The following is a 16,586-nucleotide window of genomic DNA, read 5'->3' as shown; positions in this document are numbered from 1 at the left end:
CGGGTCCAGCATGGCCTTTTTAAGGATAGGCTTGACACAGGCTTGTTTGAACAAAGAGGGGAAACTTCCAGAATTAGAGAAGAGTTGAAGATGTGAGTAAGTGCTGGAGTAAGTTCAGCAGCACAGTGTTTAAGCAGAGAAGAAGGCAAAGGGTCTAGAAAGCAAGTGGTGAGGGAAGCCGACAATAGAAGCCGGGAGACTTCAGAGACAGTTACGGGACCAAAAGAGCTAAGACATGCACAAGGGGGCAGAGGAAGGAGGAGCTGGTTAGTATTAATAGAGGGGGGAATTTGATTTCGGATAGACTCCACTTTGTTCATGAATAAATCAGCAAAGTCCTAGGGAGAGTGCATCAAGTGAAGTAATGGATTCTGCAAGGGATGCAGAAGAGTATTGAAAACAGGCGTTGCGGGTTGGATTTATTATTGTTTATAAGGGTATTGTAGTATTCCTGTTTAGCCTTCAAAAATGCAGAGTTGAGGCAGGCCAATAGGAATTTATAATGGATGAAGTCCGCTTGTGTACAGGATTTCCTCCACATACGTTCCACAGACCTCGCACATGAGGGTAGGATTTTGGTGTTCAGCCAGGGGTGTGGATTTTGAACCCAAGTACGCTTAGGCTTTATACTATATATACATCTAAACATACATGTGTGCTTAAAAAAATATGTGTTTCTAGCGGATTTATTGAGAAATTCCCCCGAAACCCTACAAGTCGTGCCAATCTGACACAATTCCTGCTGTCTCCCTTCCCAGGTGGGCACTCAGCATAATGCACTGTAGGATAGGAACCAATCAGCAGCTAGCTGGACATGATAGAGAACGTAATCCTGTCTTTGCTTGTGTGACTGCAGGGCTGTGATTGGCTATAACAACAGAAATTTTTTTCACCAGCTGGACTATGATTGGCCATCCCTCTCCTACTGGTCTTTTAGTAGGGACTATTAGAATCTATTTGAAGCTACAAAGGGGCAATATTAAAGATAATATTAATTTTTAGCTTAAAGTAAAACCAGTACAGGTATGAGATCCGTTTTGTTTGCACCAAGGAAAGATATTAGGTTGAGAAACTCAAATAAATTATCATTTATTAAAACAATATCAGTAAGTTACAGAATTCTTTCAGTAATTTATAACACGCAGGGGTCTTACAACAATTTTACAAAAGGATTATAGTAAAAAATAGGACTGTTAAATGTATTAACTGTAATAAATACATAAGTGTACTATTTGTGAAATGCATTTCATAAAGGTCCTTTACAGTTTTTGAGATTTTTATAATAGCAACTGACCTCATTATAAGGATGCTTGGCAGACCAACTTTAACATGTCTTTGCATGAAGTTTTCTCATTTCAAAACTAGGGAAAAAATGTAATTTTTCTATGGGAAATTCCAGCAGTTAATGTTTTTTTCGATAGCAGCAGAATATCTTGCATAATGCCTGGCCCAGAATCTCCTTTTAGAGTTCAGCCGGGTTGTGGCATGATGACAAAATCAGTTGTGCAATATGATTTTAATGCTTATAAAACTATTAGGTGACTGCTTGCTCTGTGTGGATGGAGGCACAACAATAATGAAACATTTCACTCATATTAGGATAAAGTACTTGACCACAGTATGAGAGCTCTTATTCAGCATAGGTTTGCAACAGAATATATGTCTTTAAAAAATATATTTATACAGGTATAGAACCCATTATCATGAATGCCTGGGACCAAGGGGTCTTTCCGTTATTTGGATCTTCATACCTTAAGGGACACATTTATCAAAGTACGACGGGTACGAAATACAAAAAATTTGTATTTGGTCGTATTGTGCATATTTTCTGTGACATTTTCGTACCTTTATGCACAAAATTTGTGCGACAAAATCGTATTGTCGTGCCGAGCACAAAAGTTTCGATTCATTCAAGCTTCGGTATCGTGACTTTCCTTGGGCCAGGTTGGAGCTGCAAAGTGCTATTGAGTCCTATGGGAGGCTTCCAAAATCAAACACAGAAGGATCAAAGTTGGAAAAGTTTTCCCGCCGTTTACGATCGTTCGATATGAACATTTCGTGAATTTCGGAACGCCAATACGATATTATTATGACTATTGTGATTTTTCGGAAGCATTTTCATGATATTTGCGATCATCAGAAATTAACGTATCTAATCCGAGTTTTTCCCATTTTGGGATTCGAACTAGTACTTTGATGAATGTGCCCCTAAATCTACTAAAAATTCAATAAAACATTGATCAAACCCCATAGGAATATTTTGCCTCCAATAAGGATTAATTATATCTTAGTTGGGATCAAATACAAGGTACTGTTTTATTATTACAGAGAAAAAGGAAATCCATTTTAAAAATCTACATTATTTCATTAAAATAGAGTCTATGGGAGATGGGCTTTCCATAATTCAGAGCTTTCTGGATAACAGGTTTCCGGATAACGGATCCCATACCTGTATCTAAATTGTGTTACTTATGCTTTGTCATAACAATAATTACATCTAGCTACTTTAGGTAAAGGTCATTTGTTTAACTTGTTTAACAGCAAAGCCAGGTGAATTCTGTTGTCGTTTTTTACAAAGCATAATAAATAGGCCCCCTAATGTACCTGTTTCCCAATTTGATCTAGCTATCAACTAAAAGGGATAGCTGCGCCCCATCTGCACAATATTTTCTCTCTCTCAAAATAGTTGAGAGTACCCTCCTTTGATTAAGGTTTTCCTTGATAGGTTTGGATAGCCTGGGTGACCATTTTAATATGATTTATCTTCCTGCTTTGATTTCTCCCTAATCTAATACTGTATATGGCAAGGTTTTGCACTGGCACTTCTTCATCATTACTCTATTTATGTTATTCCAGCCTGGGAGCTCTGTCTCATTTTTACTTTTTCAGGCTCTGCCCAGTTCATATGGAACCAATAAATGCCTTCTACATGTATACTGGAAAATACCTACCACCAAAAGACAAAAGGCATTGCATTTCTAAGCCATTTGGGGTTGTGCCTTTAAGTTAGTATTAGAATGACATTAGGGATTGAAAGGATCTGGCCTGTGAATATAAATGCAATAGGAAGCTATTTTAAAACTGTGAGATAGTAAAAGCAGTGGACACCAAGTCAGTTGACCCCCCCCCCCTTCAAATCTGCAGCTGGTTCAAAACCATATATTTGGTTGTTTGCTTGAGTTAATTAAAAATATGTCAAAATGTCAGATAGTGAAAGCATTTATAATATGGATAAGGACCAGATGCAATAGTTTCATTATAAATCAAGCATTACTTATGCTAGACACAAAGAGGTTCAGGGCAGATTTAACTTTTATATTTTCAAAGGTAACAAGGTTAATTTGTCAGTTTGATTGTACACATGAACAGTCTTTTCTTATTAAAAAATCTGCTTGGCAAAATACTTGAAAATATTTTTCACTCTAGACTAGGTGCAAATGTGTGGATGCATAATTAAAAGAAGTACAGTTGTTGTTTAACACAATCAAATAGAAAGTTCATTCATTCAGGAGCTGTCAGTTGTCTTCCCATGCAGTTAACATGTAATCCACCCAGTGCTATTAAATAAAAGCAAATACATGTACAGACAGTATATGCTTATGTATGGCATACAGTGTATATGTTCAGCAAATCTTCACTTAGAACGTGAAAGTGTAATACCAACTTATTATGCCATACAAAAGAAAGTTGCCATCTAAAGAAAGTTTGTAAACTATTTGGAATTATTTAATATTTCCGCATATGTAGGTGGGAGTGCAGGAGGCCTAACCTAAAAGAACAGAATACTGGCTCTTCACTATCCAAGTCTGATCCATAGACTAATGGCAGATAAGGCAAGAAATGCAGGCTGAGAATCAGCCCTTATGCTAAGCCAAAATCCACTCAGTGTGAATGCACGTGGGTTGCCCTAATGTCTGAGCAGGCACAGGGAGAGGATGATGCCAACATAATGCAAAACACTCCTGTCCACCTACAGTTTGCTAAAAACCACTTGGATAGGTCAGGAGGCCACTGGGGATGGATGAAACCAAAGTAGAAGATTTGGCTTTAATAAAAAGAGTTTTGTTTGGTGAAGGGCAAACACTGCATCACAGCATGAGATCCTTATCCCATCTGTGGCAGAAAGTTCATAGAACGAAGCCCACCCACATCGCAGGTACTGAAAGCAAAGTTCACACGCAAATATGTAACTTTGTATAATTTTCCTCAATACATAAACAAGTATTAAGTTTTTGATCATTTATTTAATTGGGTTCTCATCTAGTTTAAAAATTTCACGTACTACAGTCTATAAACCTATCAGTAACGTAATCATAGAAATTTCTTGATGCTGTAAATATTCAATTAAAGCATAATACTTCCTGAAGAAAGACACAAAATCTCTTTCTGTAGAAAACTAAAAGCTAAAAGCACATAAAGCATTGTGGCTCTGCATCTTGCTTTTTTTTTTTTTTTAAATAAACCCAAAGGTTCCCACGTCTATCAATCTGTACAGAAAAACCAGAGGTCAAAGCTTGGCCTCAGCTCAATTTATAGGATTAAATAGCATGAAAGAAAAATCCTAATAAATTGTTCTTCCATCTCCAGATATGCGAATTATCTACTGAGTTTGCCAAAAAACATATAAAATCCCAGGAAGAAGTCTTCCAGATCTCTGTGTACCATTAGTTACAATGACATTAACTGAGGTGGCAATGCAGTCACTTTATAAAAATAAAGAGTGAATATATATTTGTTAAAAATCTTCTGGGAACTGAAATCAGAAATAGTCCTTGGAAATCGGCAAAAACCAACTTGTTCCTATACAGAATTAATTTTATGATAATTGCTTTGGCTTTCCTGGGTGCATTTAATACAATGGCTGCTTAACCAGAAGGCTTATATCAAGTTATGAACAAGCAGATGTAAAAAGCTTAAATGTGGTTGATTCCATGAGCTTATTGCCTGAACCCACAGTGCTTAAAGGATTTTTAGACAGACAAATGAGATTTTGTACACAGACCAAATAAACAGTGTATTGATGATTTCCCCATGTCCTAAGTCTTCATTTTTAAAAGAAGACAGAAAATTGACATTAACCAGCAAATAGTACAGTAGGACTAGACCACCAGCTGTGCTTGGACTACAAGTCATTTAACATATGTGGACATAAACAAGAATCTGGAAGTAAGTGTAACATGGGAGACAAATATCACCAGCCATGTTGCCCATAGAAGCAATTAGATTTGAATGGTCACCTACAAGTTATTGAATGCTAAATTCAATACACAAAAGCTATGAATACCCTGTAAAGTTAATACTAATACTAAATGTGTTTAGTGAAGTAATCCATTATAGTTGGGGTTTAGTGATGTAATTTATGTCACGATTCACTGTAGCAAGGAATAATGTACCACTTGTAGAAATCACCTCGGACCTATATAATAAAAATAATTCAGTCTCTGGCCTTGTGACTAGGCAGCACCGGACCTAAATAAGTCCCTGCATGCATACACATGCACACGCACATATATCATACATATGTAAAGATTAAATTGTTTTTATACTTAAAAAATGCAATATTTTAGTATTTAACTGTATACAATTGTTTATATATTTAATTTGCTACTTACCACTTTCTCTTTGTAAACAATATATTTCAGCCATTTAAAATCCTGCCACTTGAAACCCGCTAAGACAAATATGGAGTCTTTTTCATACTGTTCAAGTTTCTGGATTGCTCCTTCCGGATATGTGATTCTTAGAGTTGTTTTGCTGCCTACATCCTTCTCAAAACCTTTAACTGGAGCAGAATTCAACCTACAATATTGGCAGAGATGTCTGTTATGATATGTGCTCCTATGAAATGGACGTTATTATTTTGGGAAAAGATTTGCTATTGCAAAGATAGGGAAACATACTCTGAAAGTTATTTTTAATTTAATGTGGACTGAGTGATTGTTTTACAAAAAGGTACATCCATGAATGGCAAAAGCATGCCACCCACTCTGAATGTAGTGTGCACTGCTAGGTACTAAGAAATGCTGATCATACCTGACAACAACTTCATATTCATCGATTTTAGATCCTAGAGATTTGTTAGCAAGAACACCTCCATTCCCCACTATGATACATCGTCGACAGTTTAAGCTGAAACAAAAGTACATTATTTGTTAATGACTGTACAATGTGATTTTTGATCACATTGCAATAAAATGCACAGATAAATCAATTTATACTATACCAACCAATATCTTACTATTTTTTTCACTTGGTTACACTAGAAGAGAGGTCTCGCCCAAAAGCAAACAACCATAATAATTAATAAAAGTCATAAGAATATTATCTGTGTACAGTATGTAACATGACAAATGTTAGTATGATGTTGCACTATAAAATAAAGTGATTTGCATTAGGATGCCTGAAGCCTTGGTACTATATGCCCAAACTGCAAGTTTTATATAGGCAACATGGATGAATGCTCTTTGCAGAGAGTATAGTCAAACAATGCTTATGAGCTTATTTATCAATTTGAGTATTTTTTTATATGGAATAAACTTGCATATTCAATGCTCATTTATTAATAAGGAAAATTTGTTCAAATAAAAAAAAAAAAACTTGAAAACCTCAAATTTTTTTGCACTTAATACCAGACATTCAAGTTTTTGAAACAAATTCGAATTTCGAAAATTCGAAATTCATTTGTCAAAAAAAAAACAATTTGATAACGTTGATAAATCTCCCCCTTAATGTGTTTCCACTGATGCACTAAAATGCAGGAATATGCACCTTCCTCCAGTTTATACTAAAGTAAGGATATGATGTAAACGGTATTTCAGCAGATTATGGTCATAGCTTTATTGAAAAATAAAAATAAAAAAAAAACGAATATACAACATAAGGTGAAACTGCAGAAAAACAAACAGAAAATCATGCCAGATGTCTGATAAACTATTTATATCTTCCATAAAAACATACATAGCATTGTCACTTAAAGAGATAATGGGTTTATTATTAGAAACTATATCAAACAGACGTTACATCTGCTAGAGAATTAAAGCCGCATTATGTGTCAGAGTTGAAGACAGCAGCCACATCTGTAGAAAACCTGTGTTTTATTGAGAGCCAATTGGGATTTGGAACAATCAGCATGCGGATATGCTATTCCCTACACTTTGGCACAACTATTTCTAATCCTTTGAATCTAAAACTATTAAAACCAGTGTGATGAAACTACATCACAATTCATGTAAACTGTTTTAAAGCAAATGTTGTGTTAACTTTGTTTTTGTTAAGTGTTTCACCATAGACAATTGATGGCATCATAAACAGTCTCATTAAAAATGTGTTACTCTTAGAATTTATGCACATAATTGCTATTATGAATGAGTTTTATCTGTATTGCATACCTGTCTAATGCTGGCTTGAGTCGGTATTCTTTTGTAGCAGACAAGATGGCTTTGATTAGGTTATCTGTAAAGGAGATCACAGGAGCAATCAATGCATTCAGAAGTTGAGGCAGCATAACACTGCAACAATACAAATAAGTTATTCAAAGAGTCACTAAGAAGTTTAGCAATACCTGAAGCAGTAGGTATTTAAATCCTTTACTTACCTCATTACATCTTAGATTGGAGTATTTATCTCATAAATGATTATGTTAATAAAACAGGGATAACATTTAATTACAGCGCATTAGAAAACAACTTGTGGCTTCTTTTACTTAATCGTCACACGAAATCCCCACACATAATTCTTTCTATAAAAGTTAATCGAAGTAGAGAAAACTGTACAAACAAGCTAGAACGATCTTAGACATTGGTTTATTGCAACTGGGTTCTTCATCAGAAGTGATCTTCTAAGAAGTATCCAGTAGCTAAAAAACACAAAGCATATGGTCTTTACCCTTTCTTTCAAGTAAAGAGTTGTGCTTTTATATAGGCAGAATAAAGGTTAAGTTTTTATGAAGTTCTTCCCTGATGTACTGTTTTTCTTCTATTTCCTATATGATATCTATTGGCACCTGGTCAGGAAGTGCATTCAATAGGAGTGGGACAGGGGTCTAATGGTAACTGGTAAGAGTTTTCAAACGTTGTAATGACTAGGTTTGCGGCAAGTTTTACAACTTTCTACCACAACATAAAAACTTTCTTCTTCTTTTCAGGCTTGTCCCCAAAAAACACTAACCTTAGTTAATCCAACATAGCTACTTTTACGCCATACATTTTAACTGATCATACGTCAATGAAAAAACAGTAACAACTCTTACTTACATATACAATGGAGACAGAACACTTCATGCCTCTCTTTAAGTACCCAGTAATGTATCTTGTAAGGGGTCTAAGTCTTTAAAAAGCCCTAATGGGTTTAATCTTACTAGCCTGGTTTAGAGAACTCTGAGTGACAACCTGGAATTAGAAAATGGTGAGTTGCTGCAATATGTCAGTATAATGGCTTCCAGAACGTTTTTTTTGGTAAAGGTGTTTCATAACCCTGTCCATGTGTTATGTTTTGAGGGCTGTCAAAAAGCTTCTTTTAAAAGAGAGAATTGTTTATGGGGAACCATGGTAATTACTGGTTGTAATTTGGTTTGACAAGGGTGGATTAGACATGAAGTAAAATCATTTTTTTCTAATTAGTGCCATTGGAAGGAAAAAGTGTCAAAGAAAGAAAAAAAGTACCAAATTGCAGTGAACACCTCTTAGCTGAAATTCCTGGAGAACATCTGAACAAAAAGCTAAAAGAGTGCAAAACTACAAAAATAGTCATAGTCAATTTAGAGGTGGACAACCCCTTTAAATTTTGCATCTCAGTGAAGATGCTGCTTAGAGGTTTATTTTGTAACCTCCTAAAACTGCCTAATTACTGTCCTGAGAATGTTCCTAAGGCTTATATAGAGCTAGGCCAACCTGGATTACATTGGAGCTGTACCATTGTTTATGAGGATAGAATCAAGAACAAATGGCAACACAGCATCAAGATGGATATTGCACTTGAAGAAGTGTTATATTTAATACCGCAGAGTCAACAGAAAATTCTTGGAATGGAGAGGTTGTATAAACATATGGGTCACTAATATTGTATTATTCTACCTTGTTTGAAAAAAAATTTGAACAAAATTCAAAAGTCACAAACAACCTTAGTATTAATGTTTACTACGTCTGTGTCATGGGAACATGATTATAGATTACATCCAAGAGTTGCTGCAGCCACGTCTAAATGCCACAGATTACCCTGTGAAAAAATCAAATTTGCCTTTAATCCAATGCAGGCCCTGGATATTGAGGAGAACGTGTTTTGTGACTCATCTTTCTGGGAAGCTACAGTAAAGGTCCCTGGGAGAGACAAGAGGTCTCGAAGACTGCACAAACAGATGACATAGTCTAGCAGTATTATACTCTCATGACTCACATATTTTATTTCTGGCAGCTTTGCAGGAACAATGATGTTAATGAAATTCCCTTGCTTACTTCAAAGGGATTCCACTTCTCATAGTTTAATTCTACATTATTACACAGACTTTATTCAGAACAGTTCTGTCATGTCATTGCATTGCAAAACAAAAAAATTATATAAGAATCCAAATAACACAAATTAATATTAATCTATCCAGGGCACATGGGAAGATTTGTCGCACGCAGTTAAATCTACACTACCGATTTTGACAAATCTCCCAAAAAACGCCATTGAATAATATTATGATCGCCAGTGATCTGATTAATTCGTGGGAAAATACAAATGGAGGCAATTTCCTGCGATTAAGAAATACTGCTGCGAGTGCTAAGTTTCACTTACGGTGATTGTAATGTTATTTAATGTCAAGTCATTTCTGAGACATTTGTCACATGTGGTAGTGCAGATTTAACCAGTGGTGTGCCATTGCCCTTGCACCCACACACATCAGTGTCTGCCTCTGCGGAACTTACAGTGGTAGAAGCCAGATGCGTGGGAGTTACACATAAATAAGGAATGAATGGATGGATGGAATGAGTACATAGGGTGAGATACAGAGGTATATATACTAGCAGGTATAGAAGAAACACTGCACCTTTTTTAAAGGTGACAGAAAGGTTTTTACCTTCCCTTCTCCTTTAAGAAACATACTTATATACACTTGGTCATTCAATTACTCAGAATCTTACAGACATACACATATTTACAGCCAAGCAGCTTAAAACAGCCATAACATATACATTTAGCATTATGCAGATACACACCAATAATTTTATTTGAAACTAGTGCTTATGGGTCCAGTAGCAAAACTCATACACTGTTTCCATCTCCTTGCCAGTCAGACACCCTACCAACTCCAAAAGTCAAGATAATTGCAATTATCCATCAATTTTGTTACTGATTTCTTGCATGTGACTGAAGGCACACACAAGTTACGGCAGCCATCTTTGTGTATACTAAGCATGCTGAAAAGCTTGTCAAAGATGAATAATAAATGACCTCAGAAATCAGAACCTAGAACTTAAGACCCAGAGGGTCACAGTCAGATATTTGCCCACAAACTAGAAAAGATCACTTCTAATTTGGAGATCTTCTTGGGCCATCTTGAATGTTTAAGATTGGCCCACAGATGATGTGTAAGTCAGGGAACTGTGAGAGCCACTCCAAAACCTTTAGCTTGCTTTTCTTCAAGTAGCTCATGGTGGCTTTTGAAGTACGTTAAGGATCACAGTCTTGTTGCAGTAGCCATCCCCTTTTCAGCTGCAGTTTTTTGGCTGACTTTCAAATTGGCATCCAGAGTAAGTTGATAATTATAAAATCCATGCTCTCCTCTACACATACAGTATTTCCTGTGCCACTAAGTGCAATGGATTCACCCCATGTTTAACAGTTCGCAAGATGTTTTGTTCATCAAATCCAGATCCTTCTTTTTTCCTTTTGTGATTGTGGCCAAAAAGAGTTACATTTTTACCGCTGGCAAGGATTCCTCCTGGCCCTGGATGCAGAGCAGTAGGACGAGGCCACCGACTCGCTCTACAGTGACCCCATATCCCTGCGTGATAAATTAATCCAGTACAAATGTATCCATCAGCTATACATCACCTCTATAAAAAATGGGTTGACAGCTAGAGGCTAGCTACCCGAGAAGCCAGGCACCAGAGAAATCCTTTCTGCTTTTAGCATGGCACTGTCCCCCAATACAAAATTTCTGGGAAGAGCTAACAAGATACTTAGTGGATAACCTGGATCTACCAAAAGTCTGGCCCCAGAGACCTATTTATTAGGCCTAGTGGAGGATTTATACCCCCTAGATCATTCATGAAAGTAACTTTGTAAAATGCCAAGAAATTAGTAGTAATAAACTGGATGGGTAACAAAACACCAACAGTTACTCAGTGGGTTAACTGAATTAATAAAGTCATCCCCTCTATCAAACTAACATATCTGGCCCAAGAATGCCCAGATAAATTTGACAAGATATGGAGTCCATGGCTAGATATTAACCTGATCAAGCTTTTTGATTCTGGACATTAAGGGCTGTAACACAGGGAGATTAGTAGCCACACGATTCAAGGCAACTTTAGCGACGTCGGTAAATTGCAGCACCGCGTATGCCATCCCACCGGTGATTTACATTCTAGCCGGTGGGATGGCATTTTGGGGAGATTTGTTGTGGTGACCAATCTCCCCGTTTGTCACAGCCCTAACAATCGCTGGCTAGATTAACTTTGTACCTAGGTAGGACAATACAACTACTATTGTATTTAAGTAAGATATAGTGTTGGCTCTACTGTGTATCTATCTGATGACTGATTATCTCTCCCTGAACTGTATACTGGACAAACCACACACTAATGATTAATGATCGTGCTTTGTAGTATGTTCTTTATCTTTTTCTTTAATTTAAAATAAAATAGAGGCTTAAAAAATAAGTTACATTTTTACTTCATCAGTTCAAAGCACTTGTTTCAAAAAGGTCTCTGGCTTGCCTAGATGCCTTTTTGCATAACCTGATGTTTGGTATACATTGATGTTTGTAAAGAGGTAATAGGTGATGCTTCATCCTGGTGACTCTTCCAGGCAGATCTTGTTTGTGCAAGCAATAAAGCACTGTGCAACAGTGCAACCACCACGCGGGGTGCAAGGTAGTAGAGACAACTGCCCATGCTCTATTATCCTTAACATCAGCATTAACTTTGTTTTAACACACTGATTACTGCAGTTGTAGTTTTCACTTACAAACATAACTTATTATATAATTTACCCCAAGAGAGGCCACACATTTTGCATTCAACTGTATAGCAAAGCAGGAGGTTGCAGTTAAACTTTTTAAAACTGATGACTATGGCCAAAAACTAATTTTATTTGTAATACTTCAGCATACTGGTGTATAGTAACATAAGTCCATGCAGTCTATTTATTCTAAGAAAGGCAGCATACTCAGGCTTCAAGTGTGACAAAGCTATTTAACAAAACTGATTTTTTTTTTTTTTTTTTTTTGCCGATATACCAAGCCAGGGTAATTAGCTATTGTAACAAAATTAGTCATAACAAACGTGTGGAGATGTGCAACCAACTAAGAATAAACAAATTTACCCACCAATTTAAAGTTTTATCTGAAAAGGCCTGGAAATAATAACAAAAACTAACAAATTAGAAGTAAGACACTCACTAAAGGAAAGCACTATCATTGTTAAGCAAATCTGTAAAATAACCCATTATTACGTATTAAGATTTAATAGAATTTGGTGATGAGTTAAAAAGACATGCGTGACAGCAACCGGTTAATTAAACTAAGTGCCTGTGCGTCATTCACTTCACCAATCTGCAACATACAAGCCTGAATCTGATACAGGCATTTTAGAACAAACAGATCAATCAGTCAAGATTATGGATCACTAGCTGGTAACTTGATCCGTCCATGCTAGGGAGTAACTAAGGCTGTGGGCATGCAATAAAATATGTCAACATGTGTGTGCAAGACAATGAAACTAACATCACCTGGCAGAGCTAGTCAGCTTTCGGATGTGAAAATAAAAGCAAACATGTTGCCAACACTTTGTAACTACTACAAACTTCAATTAAAAGAACATTATCATTAAAACTGGTTGTAGTGTCACTATTGATTTCACATGCACGCAGGTTAGCTGCCACCACCACCCCTTTATTTGCTAGGTGTGCCCCCTCTATAGTAACGCCTCTATAGTAAAGCATGGCTATGTCTTTGGCAATGCATAAAAAAAGGTTTGAATAAACTTGAGTCCTTTTTTATGTAGCCAAAAATCACCTTGCATCTACACTGTGTATTTTGAACCTTTTTGTAATCCAGAAACAGGTCCCATTAATAGTTTTAAAAAGGTTAAACTTGATGCAGGGGGAATGTGAGGAATGCAACAACATCTAAAACCTTCTGAATTGAAAGTGAAAGTAACTGTCTGCCACAGGGCAGGGGCAGGCAATATATGACTGACAGCTGGGATTTTTAAATGCTTTTATAATAGGTATAGATGTGGTAATAAAAAAATGATTTGGGGTTTCATTTTTAATTTGAAAAGGACTTTTATTATACAGCTTTTTATGTCTGGGTGAGGGGTCCACTTTAAGCAAGCACCAAGCTTCATGTGCAAACATTTATTCATAGGCTTTGTGTATTACTAAACTGAATAATCAATAACGTCTGCAAGTGAGGGCTGTGACGAAAAACACCTTTCCCAAGGGTGCTGGAAAAGCCAATTTCTTGCATGGATAGAAAGCTTACATACAGTGGTGTGAAAAACTATTTGTCCCCTTCCTGATTTCTTATTCTTTTGCATGTTTGTCACACAAAATGTTTCTGATCATCAAACACATTTAACTATTAGTCAAAGATAACACAAGTAAACACAAAATGCAGTTTTTAAATGAGGGTTTTTATTATTTAGGGAGAAAAAAAATCGAAACCTACATGGCCCTGTGTGAAAAAGTAATTGCCCCCTGAACCTAATAACTGGTTGGGCCACCCTTAGGAGCAATAACTGCAATCAAGCGTTTGCGATAACTTGCAACGAGTCTTTACAGCGCTCTGGAGGAATTTTGGCCCACTCATCTTTGCAGAATTGTTGTAATTCAGCTTTATTTGAGGGTTTTCTAGCATGAACCGCCTTTTTAAGGTCATGCCACAACATCTCAATAGGATTCAGGTCAGGACTTTGACTAGGCCACTCCAAAGTCTTCATTTTGTTTTTCTTCAGCCATTCAGAGGTGGATTTGCTGGTGTATTTTGGGTCATTGTCCTGCTGCAGCACCCAAGATCACTTCAGCTTGAGTTGACGAACAGATGGCCGGACATTCTCCTTCAGGATTTTTTGGTAGACAGTAGAATTCATGGTTCCATCTATCACAGCAAGCCTTCCAGGTCCTGAAGCAGCAAAACAACCCCAGACCATCACACTACCACCACCATATTTTACTGTTGGTATGATGTTCTTTTTCTGAAATGCTGTGTTACTTTTACGCCAGATGTAAGGGGACACGCACCTTCCAAAAAGTTCAACTTTTGTCTCGTCGGTCCACAAGGTATTTTCTTGGCAATCATTGAGATGTTTTTTAGCAAAATTGAGACGAGCCTTAATGTTCTTTTTGCTTAAAAGTGGTTTGCGCCTTGGAAATCTGCCATGCAGGCAGTTTTTGCCCAGTCTCTTTCTTATGGTGGAGTCGTGAACACTGACCTTAATTGAGGCAAGTGAGGCCTGCAGTTCTTTAGATGTTGTCCTGGGGTCTTTTGTGGCCTCTCGGATGAGTTGTCTCTGCGCTCTTGGGGTAATTTTGGTCGGCCGGCCACTCCTGGGAAGGTTCACCACTGTTCCATGTTTTTGCCATTTGTGGATAATGGCTCTCACTGTGGTTCGCTGGAGTCCCAAAGCTTTAGAAATGGCTTTATAACCTTTACCAGACTGATAGATCTCAATTACTTTTGTTCTCATTTGTTCCTGAATTTCTTTGGATCTTGGCATGATGTCTAGCTTTTGAGGTGCTTTTGGTCTACTTCTCTGTGTCAGGTAGCTCCTATTTAAGTGATTTCTTGATTGAAACAGGTGTGGCAGTAATCAGGCCTGGGGGTGACTACAGAAATTGAACTCAGGTGTGATAAACCACAGTTAAGTTATTTTTTAACAAGGGGGGCAATCACTTTTTCACACAGGGCCATGTAGATTTGGAGTTTTTTTTCTACCTTAATAACGTAAACCTTCATTTAAAAACTGCATTTGGTGTTCAATTATGTTATCTTTGACTAATAGTTAACGGTTTTTGATGAGCAGAAACATTTAAGTGTGACAAACATGCAAAAGAATAAGAAATCAGGAAGGGGGCAAATAGTTTTTCACACCACTGTATATCTGTGGCATTTAAAAACAGTTTGCTCTCTAGGACAAGCATTTATTTTCATGTATTTTCTCAGCACCGACAAACCAACTAAACGTGTATTAATAGGCAGCTGCATACGCTTGCTGCTTGTCACATATTTCAGTAAATTTAATATCTCAATAAATCCTATTGCAAATGGCCATATTCCAGCTTTTAGATCATTTGCAATGATTCTGTCTCGCACTGCAAGTAATTAAATAACCCTTCCTTCATTTCTGAATAAATGTTGCATATAACATGGCACAAAGTCAAGCAGTTAACAGTATTGTTTTACTCAGGCTCTTTTCATGCAATATGACTTCACTCAGCATCATAATGGGCATGATAACGGAGGAAAATATGTAACAGCAATTATTTTCATCTTTCACTGAAAATGGCAAACAATCAGTGATTGTTTCTACTTGCATGTGAGACATTTTTGAAATGTTACAGAAGACATAAATATGAGTGGTCAAGCACTGGCAGGCTTGGTGAATTGAAAGAACGTGGTAAGATTTCATAAACTGTGAAAATGTCAATGTCCTATTCTGTGCAGTTTCATTTATGAAGGCCATACAGTGTAACTCTATGACATTACTGAAAAAATATGTCAATAGTAAGAACAAAATCTAGGAAAGAACAACACTTTTCATCACCATGTGTAGGATTTGGGATCTGTGGTATTGCACTTTTTCTAGCAAAATGCATTAAATCACTTTCATAAAATAGAAATAGATATTTGTTTCTTTAATATCTTAGCTACATGGCTTGCAGCTGCAACACTGCAGACTATACTTTGCATGCCTTGCCTATAATATTTAAATATGGCCAGAAGAATTAACCTTTTCCTGTCTGAAATAATTTATAATAACTCCAGCTTCAATTGCAGAGAGAAGTAAGACTCACTTATGGCTTTCTCAGCGCCACATTCCATGCAACATATACAAGGAACCTAATAACTTTTAAAAGTTTTAAATATTTAATTGGACAATTTGGAATATTAATTCAGGACCTATACAGTGTGTTCTACAACACCAAGATGCATGCATGAATGCAAAGAAACTTTACAGATGTATGTGTAGCCACACAATTTTGGCCCACGTGACCCTCTAACTATTCTGGATGGCTGACCAAAATGTATGTATGAGTTTTTTTCTGTGTACTTCCTCAGATATTGTATATTGTAGGGCTTACCAAACCTGCCCAGTAAAACATTTAATTACACAATAGGGCATATTTATTATAGTGTTTAAACCAACGCCACCGGTGAA

General features: G+C 36.7%; 1 protein-coding gene across 8 annotated transcripts in view; it reads right to left on the bottom strand.

Moving 5' to 3' along the window:
• Positions 1-16,586, bottom strand: part of st3gal3 (ST3 beta-galactoside alpha-2,3-sialyltransferase 3) — a 140,397-nt gene that overhangs the window by 25,149 nt on the left and 98,662 nt on the right. For all 8 annotated transcript variants that reach the window (XM_012960777.3, XM_012960780.3, XM_012960776.3 and 5 more), the window contains 3 exon segments: positions 7,389-7,452; positions 6,034-6,129; positions 5,613-5,799 (listed from right to left, as the gene is read on the bottom strand). In XM_012960777.3, the coding sequence (XP_012816231.1) occupies positions 5,613-5,799; positions 6,034-6,129; positions 7,389-7,452 (347 nt within the window).

Source organism: Xenopus tropicalis, chromosome 4 (genome assembly GCF_000004195.4).
Source record: "Xenopus tropicalis strain Nigerian chromosome 4, UCB_Xtro_10.0, whole genome shotgun sequence".
Classification (NCBI taxonomy): domain Eukaryota; kingdom Metazoa; phylum Chordata; class Amphibia; order Anura; family Pipidae; genus Xenopus; species Xenopus tropicalis.
The sequence above is the reverse complement of the archived record's forward strand: the minus strand, read 5'-3'. Positions and strand labels throughout refer to the sequence as shown.